The following is a 19448-nucleotide window of genomic DNA, read 5'->3' as shown; positions in this document are numbered from 1 at the left end:
CTGAATAATCTGTAGGTCTATCATTCAGATACTATTTTCTAGTTTGTTGTTTTTGAAGCGAACGCAATTCTTTGTAGAAATCCAGTTGTGCCTCTTATCTGTTTGTGCGCGTGTTTCCTGTAAGTTATCTCATTAAAGGCACTCAAATTAGCAAACTGCACGAGACAGAAATGTCAAAGCGAGCAGGATCAGATACCCTAACTACGTCGAAAATACTAAGAAACACGAGCTTAACTGCAAAATTGAGGGCACAACAATTTCCCGATGACTTTTACGAATCTGGACAACAACGTTTCTGCAAGTTTTGCCAGCCTGCCATAGACCAGACACGAAAAGATACTCGCAATGACCACGACGAATCTAAAACCCATCTCAAAAACAAGGAGAAATTCAGATCAAAAAGTGAAACAACAAAATCGTCAGATGCAAGACGCCAGTTTGTGTCAATGCGAGTCAGACATACCGCTCGGAAAAATGATGAAGATGTGTTCTTTCTTTATTAAGCATTGTAAACAAGGAGGCGCGCTGTTTGAAAATGACAGCAGCCTTTGTCAAACTCATTTCCCCCGTGTCTTTGAACAACATATGGATGCCGTTCTTCGAAAGATTTGTGGCAAGAGAATACATGTTGTAGTTGATGAAACCACTGATAGCCGGGACCACAGCGTTCTAATCATAGGGATAGGTGAGCAAACATTTGGGTGTATGGTAATTCTTTTATGTAGGCAGTTCAAATTGTATGTGATGTATTTACTGTGAATCATTTAACCGTTTAACCAGTATTAACAGTCTTTCCCATAGAAAAATGTTATTAGCAAACGGCACTGGTTGTTAATGGGTTCCCTTTAAAAATTAACAATGATGTTTCAAGATTTAATAAATGTTTTGTGTCGTGGTGATGAGGCACACAAGGTCCACATTTGACTCTTCTGCACAGGATTGGATTTGTGAGTTTATAACAGAAGAGCAGCGGGCGTACTCCTCAGATGCAGCGAGCCCTTAAAACCGGGTATCTCTTTCTTTTTTTCTTTTTAATTCCTGGATATAGCATCTTGCAAATTAGTTCGCTTTTGCTTCGTAATTATTTTAAGATATGAGGCAGATGAAGCTTGTGGCACCCAGCGGGGGTTCACGCCCAGGAAGACAGGAGGAGGGTTAATTCCTCCTCCAGACTGCAAGGGGGTGTCCGCCCTGGTTGTATTGGGGACCACGAGTACAGGGCTTGGAAGCCCAACCCTGTAGGGGCCCGTGGTCACCGCCAGGGGGCGTCCCCATGCCTAAAGGACCCTGGACCCCAGCACTACTGCCACACACCAGGAAGAGCTGGGGGGAAGAAGAGAGGGAACACCCGGAGTGCTTCCGGGGAGACAGCCAGCACTTCCGCCACACTGGGGCGTGTCCGCGGGAGACTGCCAGTGCACACCTGGAACACATCCGGGTAGAGCTAAAAGGGGCCGCCTCCCTTCATTCGAGGCTGGAGTCGGGTGGAAGAGGACAAGGTCTTGGAAGGAGAGACAGGAGGCGGCCTGAAGAGTGAGGCATCGTGGTTTGGCCTGAACTTTGGGGAAGTCTGTGGGTTGTGTGGCACAATTGGAAATAGTAATAGTTGTAAATAAAACGTGTGTTGGGTGACATGAATGTGTCTGCCTGTCTGTGTCCAGGCTGTTCCCCACAAGCTACAGATGTAATGATGCACGTTTTCAATCTGTGAACATTTAAGAAATAATTTACATAATTACAATTACAGGTACTGAAGACTTTCTGGCAGATGTTTTCTTTATGGAGAGCTTTTCACAGGCAGCAGCACTCCAGTTCCTTCACAACAACCTGCTGAATCTGAATGACATTTTAGCAGTGGTTACCCACAATGCATCACACTGCCTGAAAGCATACCAGGAAGTTTTAAAAGGGGTTCTGCCTAACGGTGCACATTCAACCTGCTTGTGTCATGTCATCAGTTTGGTGGGAGAGACCTGGCAGCACTACAAATACTTTATTGAGGCTGCATCACTAGTGATGTCCGTAAAGTCTGCCTTTTTCAAGAAGCCCCAAGGCAGGAAACATCAGGTGGAATAGCTGCTTCAAATCAGCAGGGTACCTCGCTGAACAAATTCAACTCTACAGAGTTCTTTCTGTCTGAGAAGAAGACAAACTTCACTTTTAGGATGGAGGATATTTGTTACAGCCTGAGCTGTAACAAATTTCCTCCATCCTAAAAGTGAAGTTTGCCTTCATCTCAGAAGGATGCATCAAACTAGAAACAGCTCTTACAATTCAGGAGGGTACTCGCTGTCCTACTGCAGTCTCAGCATACAGCATCATGGAGGATCTGGGCTCCTACCTGATGAATGGAACTGCAAAATAAGGTTCAGTTGTGCTAGTGTGCTGTTCCATTAAAAGAAATGTAGAGTGCCATTTCTTCAGTGTTTGTTTTGTCGTAGCTGTTACTACTTTCTTACAGTTAAAAACAAACAAAAAACGTAAAAACCCAAAAATCCAAATCGAGGAAAAATAAAAACGGTGAAAACCGAAAATGTAAATAAATTGGATTCCATTGTGCCATACTCACTCTTTGTGTGGACTAAAACACATAATTAGTCCCCCACGATATTAATCGTCACCGCCGGTACGCCTTATTATGTTGGAAGGGTGGAGACTGCGAGTGATCATGTGACTATCTACAGAACAAAGGCAGCAACTCAAAGAAGGGTATGAAAATTCAACGTCAATCACAGCACTTGGAGATAATGTTTGGAGGTGAAAAGTATACGGTGGAGTAAACCACGTCAATGAGGCTGAAGGGTGCCATGGAGGTAGACAAGCAAGAAGTTGAAGCACACAGCTGGTGTCATTTTAAAATGGCTAAATCCCACAAAAATATTGTGTAAAATCTCAAAACTCCTATATTATCAACGTGTGATAATATTTAGGTAGAAAAATAAACATATTTAGTAAGTTTAACACTTTTCATGTGACAAATTAACACATACCATGGTTGTGAAGAAATAACTTCAACTTGAAATATACTCAACTTATCACTTAAACCTCACTGAAAAGTTTCACGTAAAGTGCAGGAGACCTCCCTTTTAGGTCTGTAATCACAACCATAAAACTTAAGACATTTATTTCACACTTACTTTTGCTGGACTGATGTGTACGTGGTGGTTGCCCTTTCCGAGTTCTGACAGGCAAAATGTCCTCAGACGTCTCTGTGTCAGGCTGCAATGATTCAGACGTCAACTTGACATTGTCATCCTTCATGATTTCTCGTTGGTGCGTCTCGATGCTGACAGACGTCTCCTCAGCCTCTCCTTTAATGTCTACAGTTTCCATCTTATAATCCTCCTCCTTAACCTGGGGGCACTCCTTGTTAGGGTGAACAGACTCCTCTTCCCAGTCCTCTTTTTTAATATTTGCAATTGTTAACTCCATGGTATTTATTTCAGCCCCACACATATCCTCTTTCACATGCATCTTGGCGTTATGGTAAACGGCAGCTGTTTCTTCCTTTCTGTGAAAAGGACAGGATTTAATCTCATTGTAAATACACCAATCAGATGTAAAGATATTGCTGTTTCTTTTTATAGCACTTCCTCACTTACAGTTTGTTAATTCAGACAGTTAAGAGAAAGACCCTAAAGCCATGACGAGAGCCACCTCACACAGTTGGGGCCTACCAGTACTCACTTCTTGGCTTACATGAAATGTGTTTAAAGCTACAAGTTTTGAATCTCCGGTGTCTGGATTTGCTCCATATATTATTTGAACTGAAGACGTGCTTATTGAATTTCAATGACAACCCGAGTTGGTTTGTCATGTGGTGGGTGTGGAAATGCGCTGTATCAGCGTCTGCTCCTAGTGGAATCAAAGCAGCAAAGTGGGATTTATTAAGTCAAACTTACAGTGTGAAAATCAAGCAGACCTTATTATATATAGCGGTCATCACTGACATCAGGCAGCATAATATGGTGTCTGATAAAGTGACAAAGCAGTCAGTATGCTATGAGGCACCATTTAGGAAACAAAAAAAATCTTACCGTGCACAGGTAAAATTCAGTTAATAAAATGGCCGAGTTCTTCAATGCAAGCAATGCTTGTGTGCTCTGTAGAGGCGCTACAAGACCTTATTATTACTATGTAATTATTAACTCTTTTTTGAAAGAAAGAAAGAAAGAAAGAAAGAAAGAAAGAAAGAAAGAAAGAAAGAAAGAAAGAAAGAAAGAATAATAAAATAATAATTCATTACATTTATATAGCGCTTTTCTCAGTACTCAAAGTGCTGTCCACACAGGGAGGAACCGGGAAGCGAACCCACAATCTTCCAACAGTCTCCTTACTGCAAAGCAGCAGCACTACCACTGCGCCACCTGTGAGGACAAGAAAGAAAGACCCTCTCAAATGCATCAGTTAGCTTAGGTACGGACTATACAATTAGTTATATTATTAGATAAATGTTATACTTATAAAATTAGGCTTTCCCAAAAGGATGCCATAGTTTGTGAACTCAGACAGATTTAGTAACTCAACTACACTAACAAGTTTGTGAAGCCAACGAAACAAACAGTTAAGAAAATCTATTAGGTTATTAAGAGCTTTTAACCTCTATTCAATTTAAAGTGCATTTTAAAAACTATTAGTATTACGTTTTATATTATAGATATTATACATGAATACACATACAGTGCATCTGGAAAGTATTCACAGCACATCACTTTTTCCACATTTTATTCCAAAATGGATTAAATTAATTTTTTTCCTCAGAATTCTGCACACAACACCCCATAATGACAACGTGAAAAATGTTTACTTGAGGTTTTTGCAAATTTATTAAAAATAAAAAAACTGAGAAAGCACATGTACATAAGTATTCACAGCCTTTGCCATGAAGTTCAAAATTGAGCTCAGGTTCATCCTGTTTCACCTGATCATCCTTGAGATGTTTCTGCAGCTTCATTGGAGTCCACCTGTGGTAAATTCAGTTGACTGGACATGATTTGGAAAGGCACACACCTGTCTATATAAGGTCCCACAGTTGACGGTTCATGTCAGAGCACAAACCAAGCAAGAAGTCAAAGGAATTGTCTGTAGACCTCCTAGACAGGATTGTCTCGAGGCACAAATCTGAGGAAGGTTACAGAAAAATTTCTGCTGCTTTGAAGGTCCCAATGAGCACAGTGGCCTCCATCATCCGTAAGTGGAAGAAGTTTGAAACCACCAGGACTCTTCCTAGAGCTGGCCGGCCATCTAAACTGAGCGATCGGGGGAGAAGGGCCTTAGTCAGGGATGTGACCAAGAACCCAATGGTCACACTGTCAGAGCTCCAGAGGTCCTCTGTGGAAAGAGGAGAACCTTCCAGAAGGACAACCATCTCTGCAGCAATCCACCAATCAGGCCTGTATATTAGAGTGGCCAGACGGAAACCACTCCTTAGTAAAAGGGACATGGCAGCCCGCCTGGAGTTTGCCAAAAGGCACCTGAAGGACTCTCAGACCATGAGAAAGAAAATTTTCTGGTATGATGAGACAAAGACTGAACTCTTTGCTGTGAATGCCAGGCGTCACGTTTGGAGGAAACCAGGCACCGCTCATCACCAGGCCAATACCATCCCTACAGTGAAGCATGGTGGTGGCAGCATCATGCTGTGAGGATGTTTTTCAGCGGCAGGGACTGGGAGACTAGTCAGGATAAAGGGAAAGATGACTGCAGCAATGTACAGAGACATCCTGGATGAAAACCTGCTCCAGAGCGCTCTTGACCTCAGACTGGGGCGACGGTTCATCTTTCAGCAGGACAACGACCCTAAGCACACAGCCAAGATATCAAAGGAGTGGCTTCAGGACAACTCTGTGAATGTCCTTGAGTGGCCCAGCCAGAGCCCAGACTTGAATCCGATTGAACATCTCTGGAGAGATCTTAAAATGGCTGTGCACCGACGCTTCCCATCCAACCTGATGGAGCTTGAGAGGTGCTGCAAAGAGGAATGGGCGAAACTGGCCAAGGATAGGTGTGCCAAGCTTGTGGCATCATATTCAAAAAGACTTGAGGCTGTAATTGCTGCCAAAGGTGCATCGACAAAGTATTGAGCAAAGGCTGTGAATACTTATGGACATGGGATTTCTCAGTTTTTTTATCTTTAATAAATTTGCAAAAACCTCAAGTAAACGTTTTTCATGTTGTCATTATGGGGTGTTGTGTGTAGAATTCAGAGGAAAAAAATGAATTTAATCCATTTTGGAATAAGGCTGTAACATAACAACATGTGGAAAAAGTGATGTGCTGTGAATACTTTCTGGATGCACTGTATACTTTGTATCAAAGTTTATGTATATAAATACACAGATATGAAAGGCACTCTATATAACAGATAGAAAAATAAATCCATATTTGTCCCCAGCGGGAGATTTGGCTTAACATGACTCTTGGAATATGCAAAGCATTTACTAATAAAATTATAATAATTTGAAAAAGTGAACTGTATGACCCCATATTGTTTAACAAAAAGAATGAAAAATACACCTCTAATGACTCAATAGGTATATTTAATGTAAAACTTAAATCATAAAAAAATTTCTCAACTAGGAGCGTTTTTTTATTTAATTATTTTTTAAACACATTAGCTGCATGCTGACTAAACTGTGTGTTACCGTAGTACATGACTGTGAAATGCAGACCTATCTATTTATCACGGGAGTTTGATGTGATAATGATCACATCAATGATCAATCCTCTACAGCGCATCTTCAACCTGAGCCTGGAACAGGGGAGAGTCCCGAGGCTTTGGAAAACATCTTGCATCACCCCAGTCCCAAAAGTATCACGTCCAGGTGAGCTGCATGACTTCCGGCCTGTCGCTCTGACGTCACATGTGATGAAGACCATGGAGCGGCTGCTGCTTCACCACCTGAGGCCACAGGTCTGCCATGCTCTCGACCCTCAACAATTCGCATACCAGGAGAAGGTGGGAGCAGAGGATGCCATCATCTATATGCTACACCGATCCCTCTCCCACTTGGACAGAGGCAGTGGTGCTGTAAGAATTATGTTTCTAGACTTCTCTAGCGTCTTCAACACCATCCAACCTCTGCTCCTCAGGGACAAGCTGATAGAGATGGGAGTAGATTCATACCTGGTAGCATGGATTGTGGACTATCTTACAAACAGACCTCAGTGTGTGCGTCTCAGGAACTGCAGGTCTGACATTATGGTAAGCAACACAGGAGCGTCGCAAGGGACTGTACTTTCTCCAGTCCTGTTCAGCCTATATACGTATGACTTCCAATACAACTCTGAGTCCTGCCACGTGCAAAAGTTTGCTGACGAGACTGCTATCATGGGCTGCATCAGGAGTGGGCAGGAGGAGGATTATAGGAACCTCATCAAGGACTTTGTTAAATGGTGAGACTCAAACCACCTACACCTGAATACCAGCAAAACCAAGGAGCTGGTGGTGGATTTTAGGAGGCTCAGGCCCCTCATGGACACCGTGATCATCAGAGATGACTGTGTGCTGAGGGCGTAGACCTATAAATACCTGAGAGTACAGCTGGATGATAAATTGGACTGGACTGCCAATACTGATGCTCTGTGCAAGAGAGGACAGAGCCGACTATACTTCCTTAGAAGGCTGGCGTCCTTCAACATCTGCAATAAGATGCTGCAGATGTTCTATCAGACGGTTGTGGCGAGCGCCCTCTTCTATGCGGTGGTGTGCTGGGGAGGCAGCATAAAGAAGAGGGACGCCTCACGCCTGGACAATCTGGTGAGGAAGGCAGGCTCTATTGTTGGCATGGAGCTGGACAGTTTGACATCTGTGGCAGAGTGATGGGAGCTGAGCAGGCTCCTGTCAATCATGGAGAATCCACTGCATCCTCTAAACAGTGTCATCTCCAGACTGAGGAGCAGCTTCAGAGATAGACTGCTGTCATTGTCCTGCTCCACTGACAGACTGAGGAGATCGTTCCTCCCCCACACCATGTGACTCTTAAATTCCACTCGGTGGGGTAAACGTTAACATTATACAAAGTTATTGTCTGTCTGTCATACCTGCATTGTTATCACTCTTTAATGTAATATTTTCTTTCTCAGTATGCTGCTGCTGGAGTATGTGAGTTTCCCCTTGGGATTAATAAAGTATCTATCTATCTATCTGATCACCGTTGTTTACATACCACCAGCTGCTAATGCTAACTTGGCTCTGAGACATTTATGCAGCAGCATTAGCAGCCAACAGAGCCATTACCCTGATGCAGTGTTGATTATCTCAAGAGACTTTAATCACGATTTAAAAGCAGTGCTCCCCAAACACCACCAGCACGTAAAGTGTGCTACTAGAGGAGCCAACACACTAGACAAGGTCTACTCAAACATCAAGCTGGGCTACGGAGGTAAACAGCTTCCACACCTGGCCCAGTCTGACCACATGTCACTGCTGAGGATTCCTACAAACTCCCCTCTCCGCAAATCTGCTCTTACCACCACAAGATCCATCACAACCTGGCCTGATGACGCCTCTCTGCAACTGCAGGACTGCTTCAACAGGACTAACTGGGGCATTTTTGAAAGTCCAGACCTGGAACTCTACACCAACAGTGCATTGTGTTACATCAAGACCTGTATTGACACTATCACAGTTGAGAAACATATCCATGTCTATCCAAACCAGAAACCCTGGATGACAACAGAGGTTCAGGGCTACTAAAGGAAAGGAACACTGCCTTAGGTGCGGTGACAAGGCTCTGTACAGCATGACACAGTCTAACCTGAAGAGATGCATCAGAAAGGCTAAGAGGGACTACAGGAGAAGGATTGAGGAGCACCTGGACATTAATAACAGCAGGCAGGTTTGGCAGGGAGTCCAGCACTTCACCAACTACAGGACCAGTCATGGAGCTGCTGAAGGTGATGCCTCAATGGCAGAGGAGCTGAACCAATTCTTTACTCGCTTTGAGATGGATCTACCAGAGGCAGCTGTTACACACGCAGCAGCAGTTCACAAAAACATTACCCCCTCCCTTAGGGTGGAGGAGCAAGAGATGAGACGCGGCTGTCAATCCTAGGAAGGCAGCAGGTCCCGACGGTGTCCCTGGATGTGTGTTGAGGAGCTGTGCAGAGCAGCTGGCTGGGTTCTTCACAAAGATCTTTAACCTGTCACTGTCCCAGGCCTCAGATCTTCCTTGTCTGAAATCCTCCATCTTACTCCCTTTACCAAAAAAATCGTCCATAACCTGCCGGAATGACTATCGACCAGTAGTGCTCACCCCGGTATTGATGAAGTGTTTTGAGAGATTGGTCTGGAGTCATATCATGTCCTTCATCCCTCCCATCTTTGATGAACACCAATTTGCTTACAGATCTACTGAGGGCGCTGTTGCTCCTGCTCTCCATGCTACCGTGTCCCATCTGGAGCACCAGGGGAGCTACACATGTCTCATCTTTATTGATTTCAGCTCTGCTTTTAACACCATCCTCCCTCACAGATTGGTGTGCAAGCTGCTATTCCACCTGTCTATGGATTAAAGACTTCCTGACAGACCGCACACAAAGGGTTAGGGTGGGCCCTCACATCTCCTCGGCCATCAGCACTGGCTCTCCTCAGAGCTGTGTGCTGAGCCCCCTGCTCTTCACGCTGCACACACATGACTGCGCCCCTGCCCACCACAGCAACACCATCGTCAAATTTGCAGACGACACCACTTTGGTGGGGCTTATCTCTAGGGAGGATGAGTCCGCCTACAGGGACGAAGTGGAGCGGCTGATAGCGTGGCGCACTGACAACAACCTGCTTCTGAACACAATTAAGACCAAGGAGCACATTGTGGACTTCAGGAAAAAGAAAACAGACATCAAACCACTCTACATCAGAGGGGACTGTGTAGTGAGGGTGCCAGACTTCTGCTTCCTGGGAGTCCACATCATGGAAGACCTGTCCTGGGGTGTGAACACAGCTGAGCTGGCCAAGAAGGCTCAGCAGAGACTTTATTTATTGAGAATCCTCAGGAAAAATAACATCCCCCCAAAACTGCTGGTGTCCTTCTATTGCTGCTCTATTGAGAGTATCCTGTGCTACTGCCTCTGTGTGGGGTTTTCCAGCTGAACAACAGGGCAGAGGAGACACTTCAGCAGATCGTAAAGACTGCCCAGCAGATCATCGGCTGCTCTTTACCCTCTCTGGATGAACTGCACAGCTCTCAATGCCTCAGGAAAGCCAAAAACCTCTTAAAAGACTCCTCACACCCCGCTCATGACATGATCCAACTGTTGCCATCAGGCCAAAGATACAGGAGCATCAAAACAAAGACTAACAGACTGAATAACAGTTTGTACCCTGTTGCTATTAGGGCACTGAATGCCACCTAATCACCTCCAATGTAGCAGTGCAATAGATGACATCTTGTGCAATAGTGTTCATGTGCAATAAGGTCTTATGTTGAATGTTTGTGTTCTACCTTATTTCTTCTTATCCTTTTTTTTAATTATATTTTATTTATATTTTGACACCGCAGGGACTGCACCTAATTTCATTGTATTTGTTACAATGACAATAAAGATATTCTATTCTTTTACTTTCTTAAATGAAAAAAAGAAAATACAAAAACCAATGCGCTGTTTCTAACACTCCTTTACCAAACTGGTCTGGAGCCGGGAGTGGTGATAAACGACATAGAATGAACATGAATCGGCAGCGCGGTGTCTGGGCACTTTGACGGGGGAATGGGAATCGTCAACGTGAAGGGCAATGACCCGCAAACTGACGAAAAGAACTCAATTAGCGTCCTTAAGAGTTCGCGTAACTCTGACAAAAGCAAATGAAAAATACCTCATCCATAAAGTGTCGGACCCGAATTCGGATCGCTTACCTGGTGGTAGGCGAAGGCCGACTCACTCAACAGCAACAGCCCACCGTTTCGTTCTCTGCCTCCAGATTATTGTTCAAGTTTAGAAACACAAAGCGCACCCCTACTACAGTTCTCGTCGCACTTCATGACGTCACAAGGGGAAGTCTCCGTTGCCTGCTTGTTACGTGCACGCGCGTTCGCTCGCTCTCGCTTAAACGAAGCTGCGCGCCTCCGCCAGATTTTCAATCTCTGTTCCTCGTTTAAATGATGAAGGAATGAATGATTAGGAAGACTCATTTGTAAAGTGACGTGCGTCGTATAAAAGTGTAACCTGTGTAAACATTTCATTTTACTTTAAAACAGAAAGGTTGCCACAGAACGGAGTTTAGTGTATGGGGGCTGACAGAGAGTTAAGGATAGGCCAGGTTTAGAACTGCACATGGAGGAACAAACAATAGTGTAAAAATAAAAATGCATTGCAATGTAAATTGTAACCTAACATTATAACGTAAAAGTAAAACGAGTAACACATTAAAATAGCATGTATGAATGTTAGAATTATAAAAAATAAAACAAGTGAGTTGGAGTTGTTTACAGCACCGAATAATTATGACATTATAGCAGTAATAGAATGCTGGCTAAACAACAAAGATGGGGATGAGTGTAACATACAAGTGTACACATTTATTAGGAAGAATAGGCAAAACAGATAAAGGGGGGGGGGTGCTGTTAATGTCAGAATTTAAACGCAAGTCCTCTTCAGTTGGATGACGAGCCCCACCTTAGTGAGGACGTGTGGCTTTGCCTGTGAAGCATTAGGGAAAGAGGTCTTATTTTAGGAGTGTGCTACAGACCACCCAATGCAGACACTAATTTCAACACACATCTTTTTTGGTAATATTTAAAAGGCATGTTTAACAGGGTGTGGTGGATGGCCGGACGCTAAATAGCAGCTCCCCTGGGTGGCAGTGGTGCCTCGGATTCCCGCAGAGTTCCATAGGAGATGGAGTTCCCTCCAACCCTGTTGGGATCCGGGGGTCCTGCCAGGGGGGCGCTGCATTGGTTCCTGAGTTCGTGTGGGCGGCTCTTCTGCCGCAACCGGAAAGAGGTCATCAAACATCTGGAGCACTTCTGGGTGGGCTATAAAAGGAGCCAGCAGCCACCAGTCCGGGAGCCAGAGTCAGGTGGTTGTAGATGAAGCATGCCAGGGAGGAGTGGTGGAGAAAAGAGAAAGAGAAGAAGAATTGTGTGGGCTTGTATTTGGGACTGTGTTGTGCCTGTGGGAACGGGGAAGGTGTTGCTCACAGGCGAAGAAAAGAAAAATAAAACACTTATTTGTTTTATCAGTGTGCCTCCTGTGTTTGTGTGTGCCAGGGTTGAGCGCTGGTATAGCAGCTTTGGTCACAAGGGGAATAATTTAATTGTAGGGCACGTTCACTACCCAGATATTAACTGGGCTAACCTTGTAAATAACAAAGCATAAGAGCAGGAGTTTTTAGAAGTAATCAGTGACTGTTTTCTAACACAGCATGTTAAAGCACCAACACGGGGTGAAGCCTGTCTGGATTTAGTATTTTGTAGTAATCAGGATAGAACTGAGAGTGTAGAGGTGATTGGACCACTAGGGTCACATGACCATAATGTAATACAGTTCTCAGTGTTTGTAAGAGTGCAGATGAAAAGACGAAAACTGCTAAGTTTAACTTTGATAGTGCAAATTATGAGCAGATGCTTCAAAGTTTAAGGAGGGTGGACTGGGATAAGCTTTTAAGGCCTAGGATTTACTTAGCACTGTGCGACATGAGCGCTTGAGGATGCTGCTGCTGCTACGCAAGAAGTGTACTGTCTATACTTGGGCGTAAACTTTAAGTTAATCTGGAGGATTCCACCAGGTGGCAGAGGAATCATCACCATGATGATTCACTGCGTTGTGAGTTGAGGGAAGAAAGAGTTTGAAGATAAAAATGATTTGCATTCTGGTGCTTATCCGGCGTGGAATTACCTTCTTTTGAGCCCTTTAGTTGCCTTCCATGCACATGTGTGTGACAATGTTTTCTTACCTTTTTTGTTTATTCTTACCAAATGTTACATATCTACATGGGCAATGAGCATGGTAATATGTTTAAAATAATTCCAATTAAAATAAAATAAAACACAATCAAAACATACTAATAAACAAACTGTGAAGCTCATGAGCTGTCATTTAGGAAAGATTGCATTGTTAATGGAGCGCCCTCTCTACTGAGACGATGTCACAGAAAATACAGCACAGTCCAAACAAACTCACAGCTTCCTTGATATTTGATCTTATGAGTAATTGTGAATATTGTAACGTCACTGCCAAGTGCCACAATGGATGGATTCTCTGCTCTTTACATGACTCTTTGAGGTGGCTCGCTGTCCTTAAAGGACCTGCTCGCCTTTTGCAGCTCTAGTTGGTAAGGCATGTGAATTTGCTGGCTTGCTATTTATAAAGGTGCCCCTGCCACAGGTGATGTAATGGCAGCTCATACTTGGGTAACTCATCCATGGCTGATGGGACTTGTCACCGTCATTACTTAGCCCTCCTGCTAAAGTCAATGTCCCCAGAGACCACTTCCAACTCCTTGAAATGGTACAAAAACTTGTTGAAATGACAGAGTGGTCTTATTTCTCGTTTCAGTGTGATGCAGCTGATGATGAGGGCACATTAGCAGGGATCGTGAGCGCTGTGTTGTCAAGTGGCACACATGGGATGTTGAGTGCTGTGCTGTTATGCAGTGCCACAGAGATGTTCAAAGCTGGTCAGTTGTAAACTATCTGGTGATCCTCCTTGTGCAGAGGTGCAGATGTCCGGGTCTCTTGGCAGTTTTCCTTCACTGAACTGGAGCCAAACTGAACTCATAGTGCCTCTACCATCTGCCTTGTTTTATGCCTGCATATTTTTACCACCTGCCCTACTTCTCACAGTTCACCAGGGGATAGCGGCAACTCAATCTTCCACACTTTTCCATGAGGCTGAAGCTCCACAGGCATCCACAGATCCTGACTAAGGGTACTTAGCAGATGGAGAAGTGGAGATGGAGCTGCAGAGGTGTCAGTCTTTCAGTTGTCTGCTGCAAATGGCACTCCAGATTACAGATTTGAGTGTCGAAATTCTCCAGCAACTCCTCCAAAGAGCCAAGCAGGTCTGTTTTAGGTTTCCAAGGCACTCTGTGCTCTGCTAAGTTGGACTGCAGGTCTGTAAGGGTGACTCTGTACCCTCAAAAGGACTGCTCGCCTTTTGTCGCACTAGTTGGAAAAGCAGGTGACTTCACAGGCTTGCCATTTATAAAGGTGCCCCTGCCACTGGTAATGTAATGCCAGTTCATACTGTCAGTGCCATTACAATATCATTTTAGGAAGATGACAAGTCTGCTACAGTGAGTTCAATAAATGCTCCCTTTAAAATATTTGCATATGCAACATATGAGACAAAATCTCAATGAAGTGGGACTCATGAGAAGTGACAATGAGGAATACAAATACATAATAACAGAGAAAAATTTAAAATGATGATTTCCTAAAACAGACACTGTAAATGTAGGCATTTCAGTATACGATTTAGGAGACGTGTGTGTATTTCCATATGGCATTAAGAACTAAGTAAGCCCTGTGTTACAGTAAATAGTCCAAGAACTCAATACAAGGAAATGAGGTGCCCGTCTGATGCCACTCACAACGAAGGATCACACTGTTGTGCCAGGTGTTCAGAAAGTGCTGATTGGCTGAAAGTGTTTATAGCAACTTGTCCTAAAAGAGAAGTGCCGTATAGCGCTCAGAAATTAAAACACAGATTATAGCATGCTGGTCAGTAGTGTATGTTATGGTTTTCTAAAATACTCGTTTGGTATGACACCAGGGTCTCCAAACACTCAAATATGAAGCTTAATATGTTTTTCAGAGAAACTTGCAACATATTTTTGAACCGTATCTTTTGACACTATGTATCAGACAAAGGAAATCCCATCACAGCCACAGCATCGATCATGATATTGTCAGCAACTATCTGGAATGTTGTTTCAGTCTGTAAGTGGACGATATCGACCGAGTGTGTAATGTTAATACGAGGTATTACTAGAACGATGGGAGTCAAATGTTTGCCTTGCACCAATTTATAGCACAATGGCTTTGAATGTGTAAAGGCTTCACAAAGCTTCGCTCGATACACATGTCAGCTTCATGCCCTCGAACTGCACTGGAGGAGGGTTAGTTTCTATTGCGCATGTCAGCTTGGCATTTTGAGTACGTTTGAACTATGCAGGGCACCACCACCAGAATTGTCAGGCCAAATTAATATTTGTGGCTCAACAAGGTATTTTAAATGATTGTGCTCGAGAATACTTGCAGTCAACAAATAAAACTGTAAATTATACATCTTACAAATGGTAACCCGTAGAATGTATAATGCTGTAAACAAGAGCTTTAGCATTATGAGTCACAACTCCTCTATCACCATAATGCTTTCTTTTCGTAAATGCCCCTTGCCTCTTGCCATTATTATCACTATTATTATTTTATCCTGCTGCTCTTTGTTGCCGCTTCACTTTAGTGGGATCTTTAATGCTGACCCCCATAGAAGTTCTTTTATCAACACAGAGGTGTCTACAGTGGCTGCTGCTGATGTCCATGGCACTGTTTCTGTTTGAATGACAGTTGTAATTAGTTATGCAGCACATTATTCACATTACACTTGCAGAAGATATCAACTATAGAGTTTGGATCACTTAATAGTAACAGTGCTCTCCTTGGAGTATCCCGTTTATGTGAGACATTGTACCAGTGACTGATCTGTGCTCCTTTGAATTTTGGGTCCAGTAAAGTGAATTCAGCCTGATCTGCCACAGTGGGTTTGTTATCATTCTTTACAGTGGTGGGATCCATAGACGTCAAGTGGCAAAGAATTGAAGATGGATTACTGTAAATATCTGAGCTGTCTAACGCAAATTAGTGATTGCGTTTTTGATGGCGATTCTAAGTAGGAATGTTTCCGGAACAGACATCTCTTATGCAATCCTTCCACAGTCCATCCATCCATTATCCAACCCACTGAATCCAAACACAGGGTCATGGGGGTCTGCTGGAGCCAATCCCAGCCAATACAGGGCACAAGGCAGGAACCAATCCTGGGCAGGGTGCCAACCCACCGCAGTCCTTCCACAGTATCTTTCAAAATTATTTGTCAATTTAGTTTATACATATGTGACACCTAATCATTTTAAGTTTAGATGACTCTTTAATCCGACTTGAATCTGGGTCTGCACTATGCACCGAATATGAAAAGCAATCACGTTAGGCAGTCGAGCCACAAGACGGCATGATTGATGCTTATGACAGATTGACTGTGACAACTGTGAAGGCGTCTTTTCTTCATAGTGAACTCATTAATTTTGACTTCCACCAAAGATTATTAAGTACTAATAACTGAAATATTTGATTACTTGATGGAATAATAATGTGTGTTAATCTGAGGATTTCTTTCTCAAATATGCGACCCTATTTTATGGGATTTAACCTTTACTTTCCGTCAACTCGGTTTTAAATATGTCAGAACAAAGAAGACATTTGACGAGAATACGATGCTCTTTATTTATTTATTTATTTATTTATTTATTTATTTTACAGCTACAACATTGGGACCGTGGAACCATAAAGGATGGTCAGCAGAATAAGATCTGAAGAAAACATGAGGGCTAATAATAATACTAATAGCAGGAGCAAAAATAAGGATAAAATATAAAAGGGGAATATTTATTAAAATATCCGAGGCTCTTTGCACGAGGCATCTTATTTTTTTTTTTTTTTTTAAGCACTTGTTTGTTGTGTGGTATATTCCGTCTGTTGGCGTTAGTTATATTTTTTAGCTATCAGGCACTGGAAGCCACTGATGAACTCTTCTCTTCATTGCCATTTCGTAGCAGTGACAAATAAAAGTTTAGCCGACGTCATTGAACTTTATTATGAGTTTGTAACACTAGGGTGTTGTACCGTGTTAGCCATTATGAATGCAGAGAAAAGCCAAGCAAAATGACACCTTTTATTGGCTAACTAAAAAGATTACAAGTTTTCGAGGCAACTCAGGCCCCTTCTTCGTCTTGCCTGAAGAAGGGGCCTGAGTTGCCTCGAAAGCTTGCATATTGTAATCTTTTTAGTTAGCCAATGAAAGGTGAAATTTTGCTTGGCTTATGAGTTTGTGTAGTGTTAATACAGATGGCCAGGAGATGTCACCAGAGAGCTGAATGTCAAATGCTTCGAAGCCTCGACACGATTTCCGACATAATGGCTTCAGATGTTCCGCTAAGGAGACTGGAGGAGATTGTGGGTTCGCTTCCTGGTTCCTCCCTGTGTGGATAGCGCTTTGAGTACTGAGAAAAGCGCTATATAAATGTATTGAATTATTATTATTATTACTTTGTGAGGCTTCACTCCGCCCATCGCCAGTCTTCGCAGTTCACCCCATGCCGGTCCAAACAGAGGTCCTGCACATGGACCCCTCAGCTGAAGCAGCAGGATGACACTCTGATTGATGTCTTTAATTATAAAAAGTCTCCATCTGTCTGAGGACAGTAAGAAACAGGGTGAGTAAAAGCCGATTATATCAAAGCTCACTTAGACAGACTTACAGATCAAAGAGGAGGGTTAAACAACAGGAGCCATGTTACGTCACAAAAATGTATCCGGTGCAACGGCTATTAGGATTCCTGGCTAAAGCTTCTAAGGTTTCACACTTTCTTTCAAACTTCTTTTCTCAGTGTACATCAGACTTAAGAAACGGCTGGCGGCTGTTAGCAGTGAAAAGAATTCTCCAACAAGTGTGATATGTCAAGTCACCACAGGAGGGCGACCGTGTACTGCAGCAATTGACAAAGTCGGCTGTCAGAGATTTGGTAAGATTTCCATTGCTGAAAGAGCATTCATTTTACTTTGTCTATTTTAATACTATGCAGATACCCTATTTAAAAGATCCAGTAATACCTCTTTACATTTTTAATATATATACAGTATATATATATATATATATATATATATATATATATATATATATATATATAAACAGTATATATATAAACAGTATATATATATATATATATATATATATATATATATATATATATATATATATATACAGTGGTGTGAAAAACTATTTGCCCCCTTCCTGATTTCTTATTCTTTTGCATGTTTGTCACACAAAATGTTTCTGATCATCAAACACATTTAACCATTAGTCAAATATAACCCAAGTAAACACAAAATGCAGTTTTTAAATGATGGTGTTTATTATTTAGGGAGAAAAAAAATCCAAACCTACATGGCCCTGTGTGAAAAAGTAATTGCCCCCTTGTTAAAAAATAACCTAACTGTGGTGTATCACACCTGAGTTCAATTTCCGTAGCCACCCCCAGGCCTGATTACTGCCACACCTGTTTCAATCAAGAAATCACTTAAATAGGAGCTGCCTGACACAGAGAAGTAGACCAAAAGCACCTCAAAAGCTAGACATCATGCCAAGATCCAAAGAAATTCAGGAACAAATGAGAACAGAAGTAATTGAGATCTATCAGTCTGGTAAAGGTTATAAAGCCATTTCTAAAGCTTTGGGACTCCAGCGAACCACAGTGAGAGCCATTATCCACAAATGGCAAAAACATGGAACAGTGGTGAACCTTCCCAGGAGTGGCCGGCCGACCAAAATTACCCCAAGAGCACAGAGACGACTCATCCGAGAGGTCACAAAAGACCCCAGGACAACGTCTAAAGAACTGCAGGCCTCACTTGCCTCAATTAAGGTCAGTGTTCACGACTCCACCATAAGAAAGAGACTGGGCAAAAACGGCCTGCATGGCAGATTTCCAAGACGCAAACCACTGTTAAACAAAAAGAACATTAGGGCTCGTCTCAATTTTGCTAAGAAACATCTCAATGATTGCCAAGACTTTTGGGAAAATACCTTGTGGACTGATGAGTCAAAAGTTGAACTTTTTGGAAGGCAAATGTCCCGTTACATCTGGCGTAAAAGGAACACAGCATTTCAGAAAAAGAACATCATACCAACAGTAAAATATGGTGGTGGTAGTGTGATGGTCTGGGGTTGTTTTGCTGCTTCAGGACCTGGAAGGCTTGCTGTGATAGATGGAACCATGAATTCTACTGTCTACCAAAAAATCCTGAAGGAGAATGTCCGGCCATCTGTTCGTCAACTCAAGCTGAAGCGATCTTGGGTGCTGCAACAGGACAATGACCCAAAACACACCAGCAAATCCACCTCTGAATGGCTGAAGAAAAACAAAATGAAGACTTTGGAGTGGCCTAGTCAAAGTCCTGACCTGAATCCAATTGAGATGCTATGGCATGACCTTAAAAAGGCGGTTCATGCTAGAAAACCCTCAAATAAAGCTGAATTACAACAATTTTGCAAAGATGAGTGGGCCAAAATTCCTCCAGAGCGCTGTAAAAGACTCATTGCAAGTTATCGCAAACGCTTGATTGCAGTTATTGCTGCTAAGGGTGGCCCAACCAGTTATTAGGTTCAGGGGGCAATTACTTTTTCACACAGGGCCATGTAGGTTTGGATTTTTTTTTCTCCCTAAATAATAA

General features: G+C 42.8%; 1 protein-coding gene across 1 annotated transcript in view; it reads right to left on the bottom strand.

Moving 5' to 3' along the window:
• LOC114644701 (zinc finger protein 721-like) overlaps positions 1-19448 on the bottom strand; it is a 250513-nt gene that overhangs the window by 13473 nt on the left and 217592 nt on the right. The window contains exon 5 of the mRNA XM_051935332.1: positions 3138-3511. Coding sequence (XP_051791292.1) covers positions 3138-3511 — 374 coding nt within the window. The remainder of the gene's footprint in view (positions 1-3137; positions 3512-19448) is intronic.

The sequence above is a fragment of the Erpetoichthys calabaricus genome, chromosome 1, assembly GCF_900747795.2.
Source record: "Erpetoichthys calabaricus chromosome 1, fErpCal1.3, whole genome shotgun sequence".
Lineage (NCBI taxonomy): Eukaryota > Metazoa > Chordata > Cladistia > Polypteriformes > Polypteridae > Erpetoichthys > Erpetoichthys calabaricus.
Note: the sequence above shows the minus strand (reverse complement) of the source record. Positions and strands in the feature narration are given on the sequence as shown.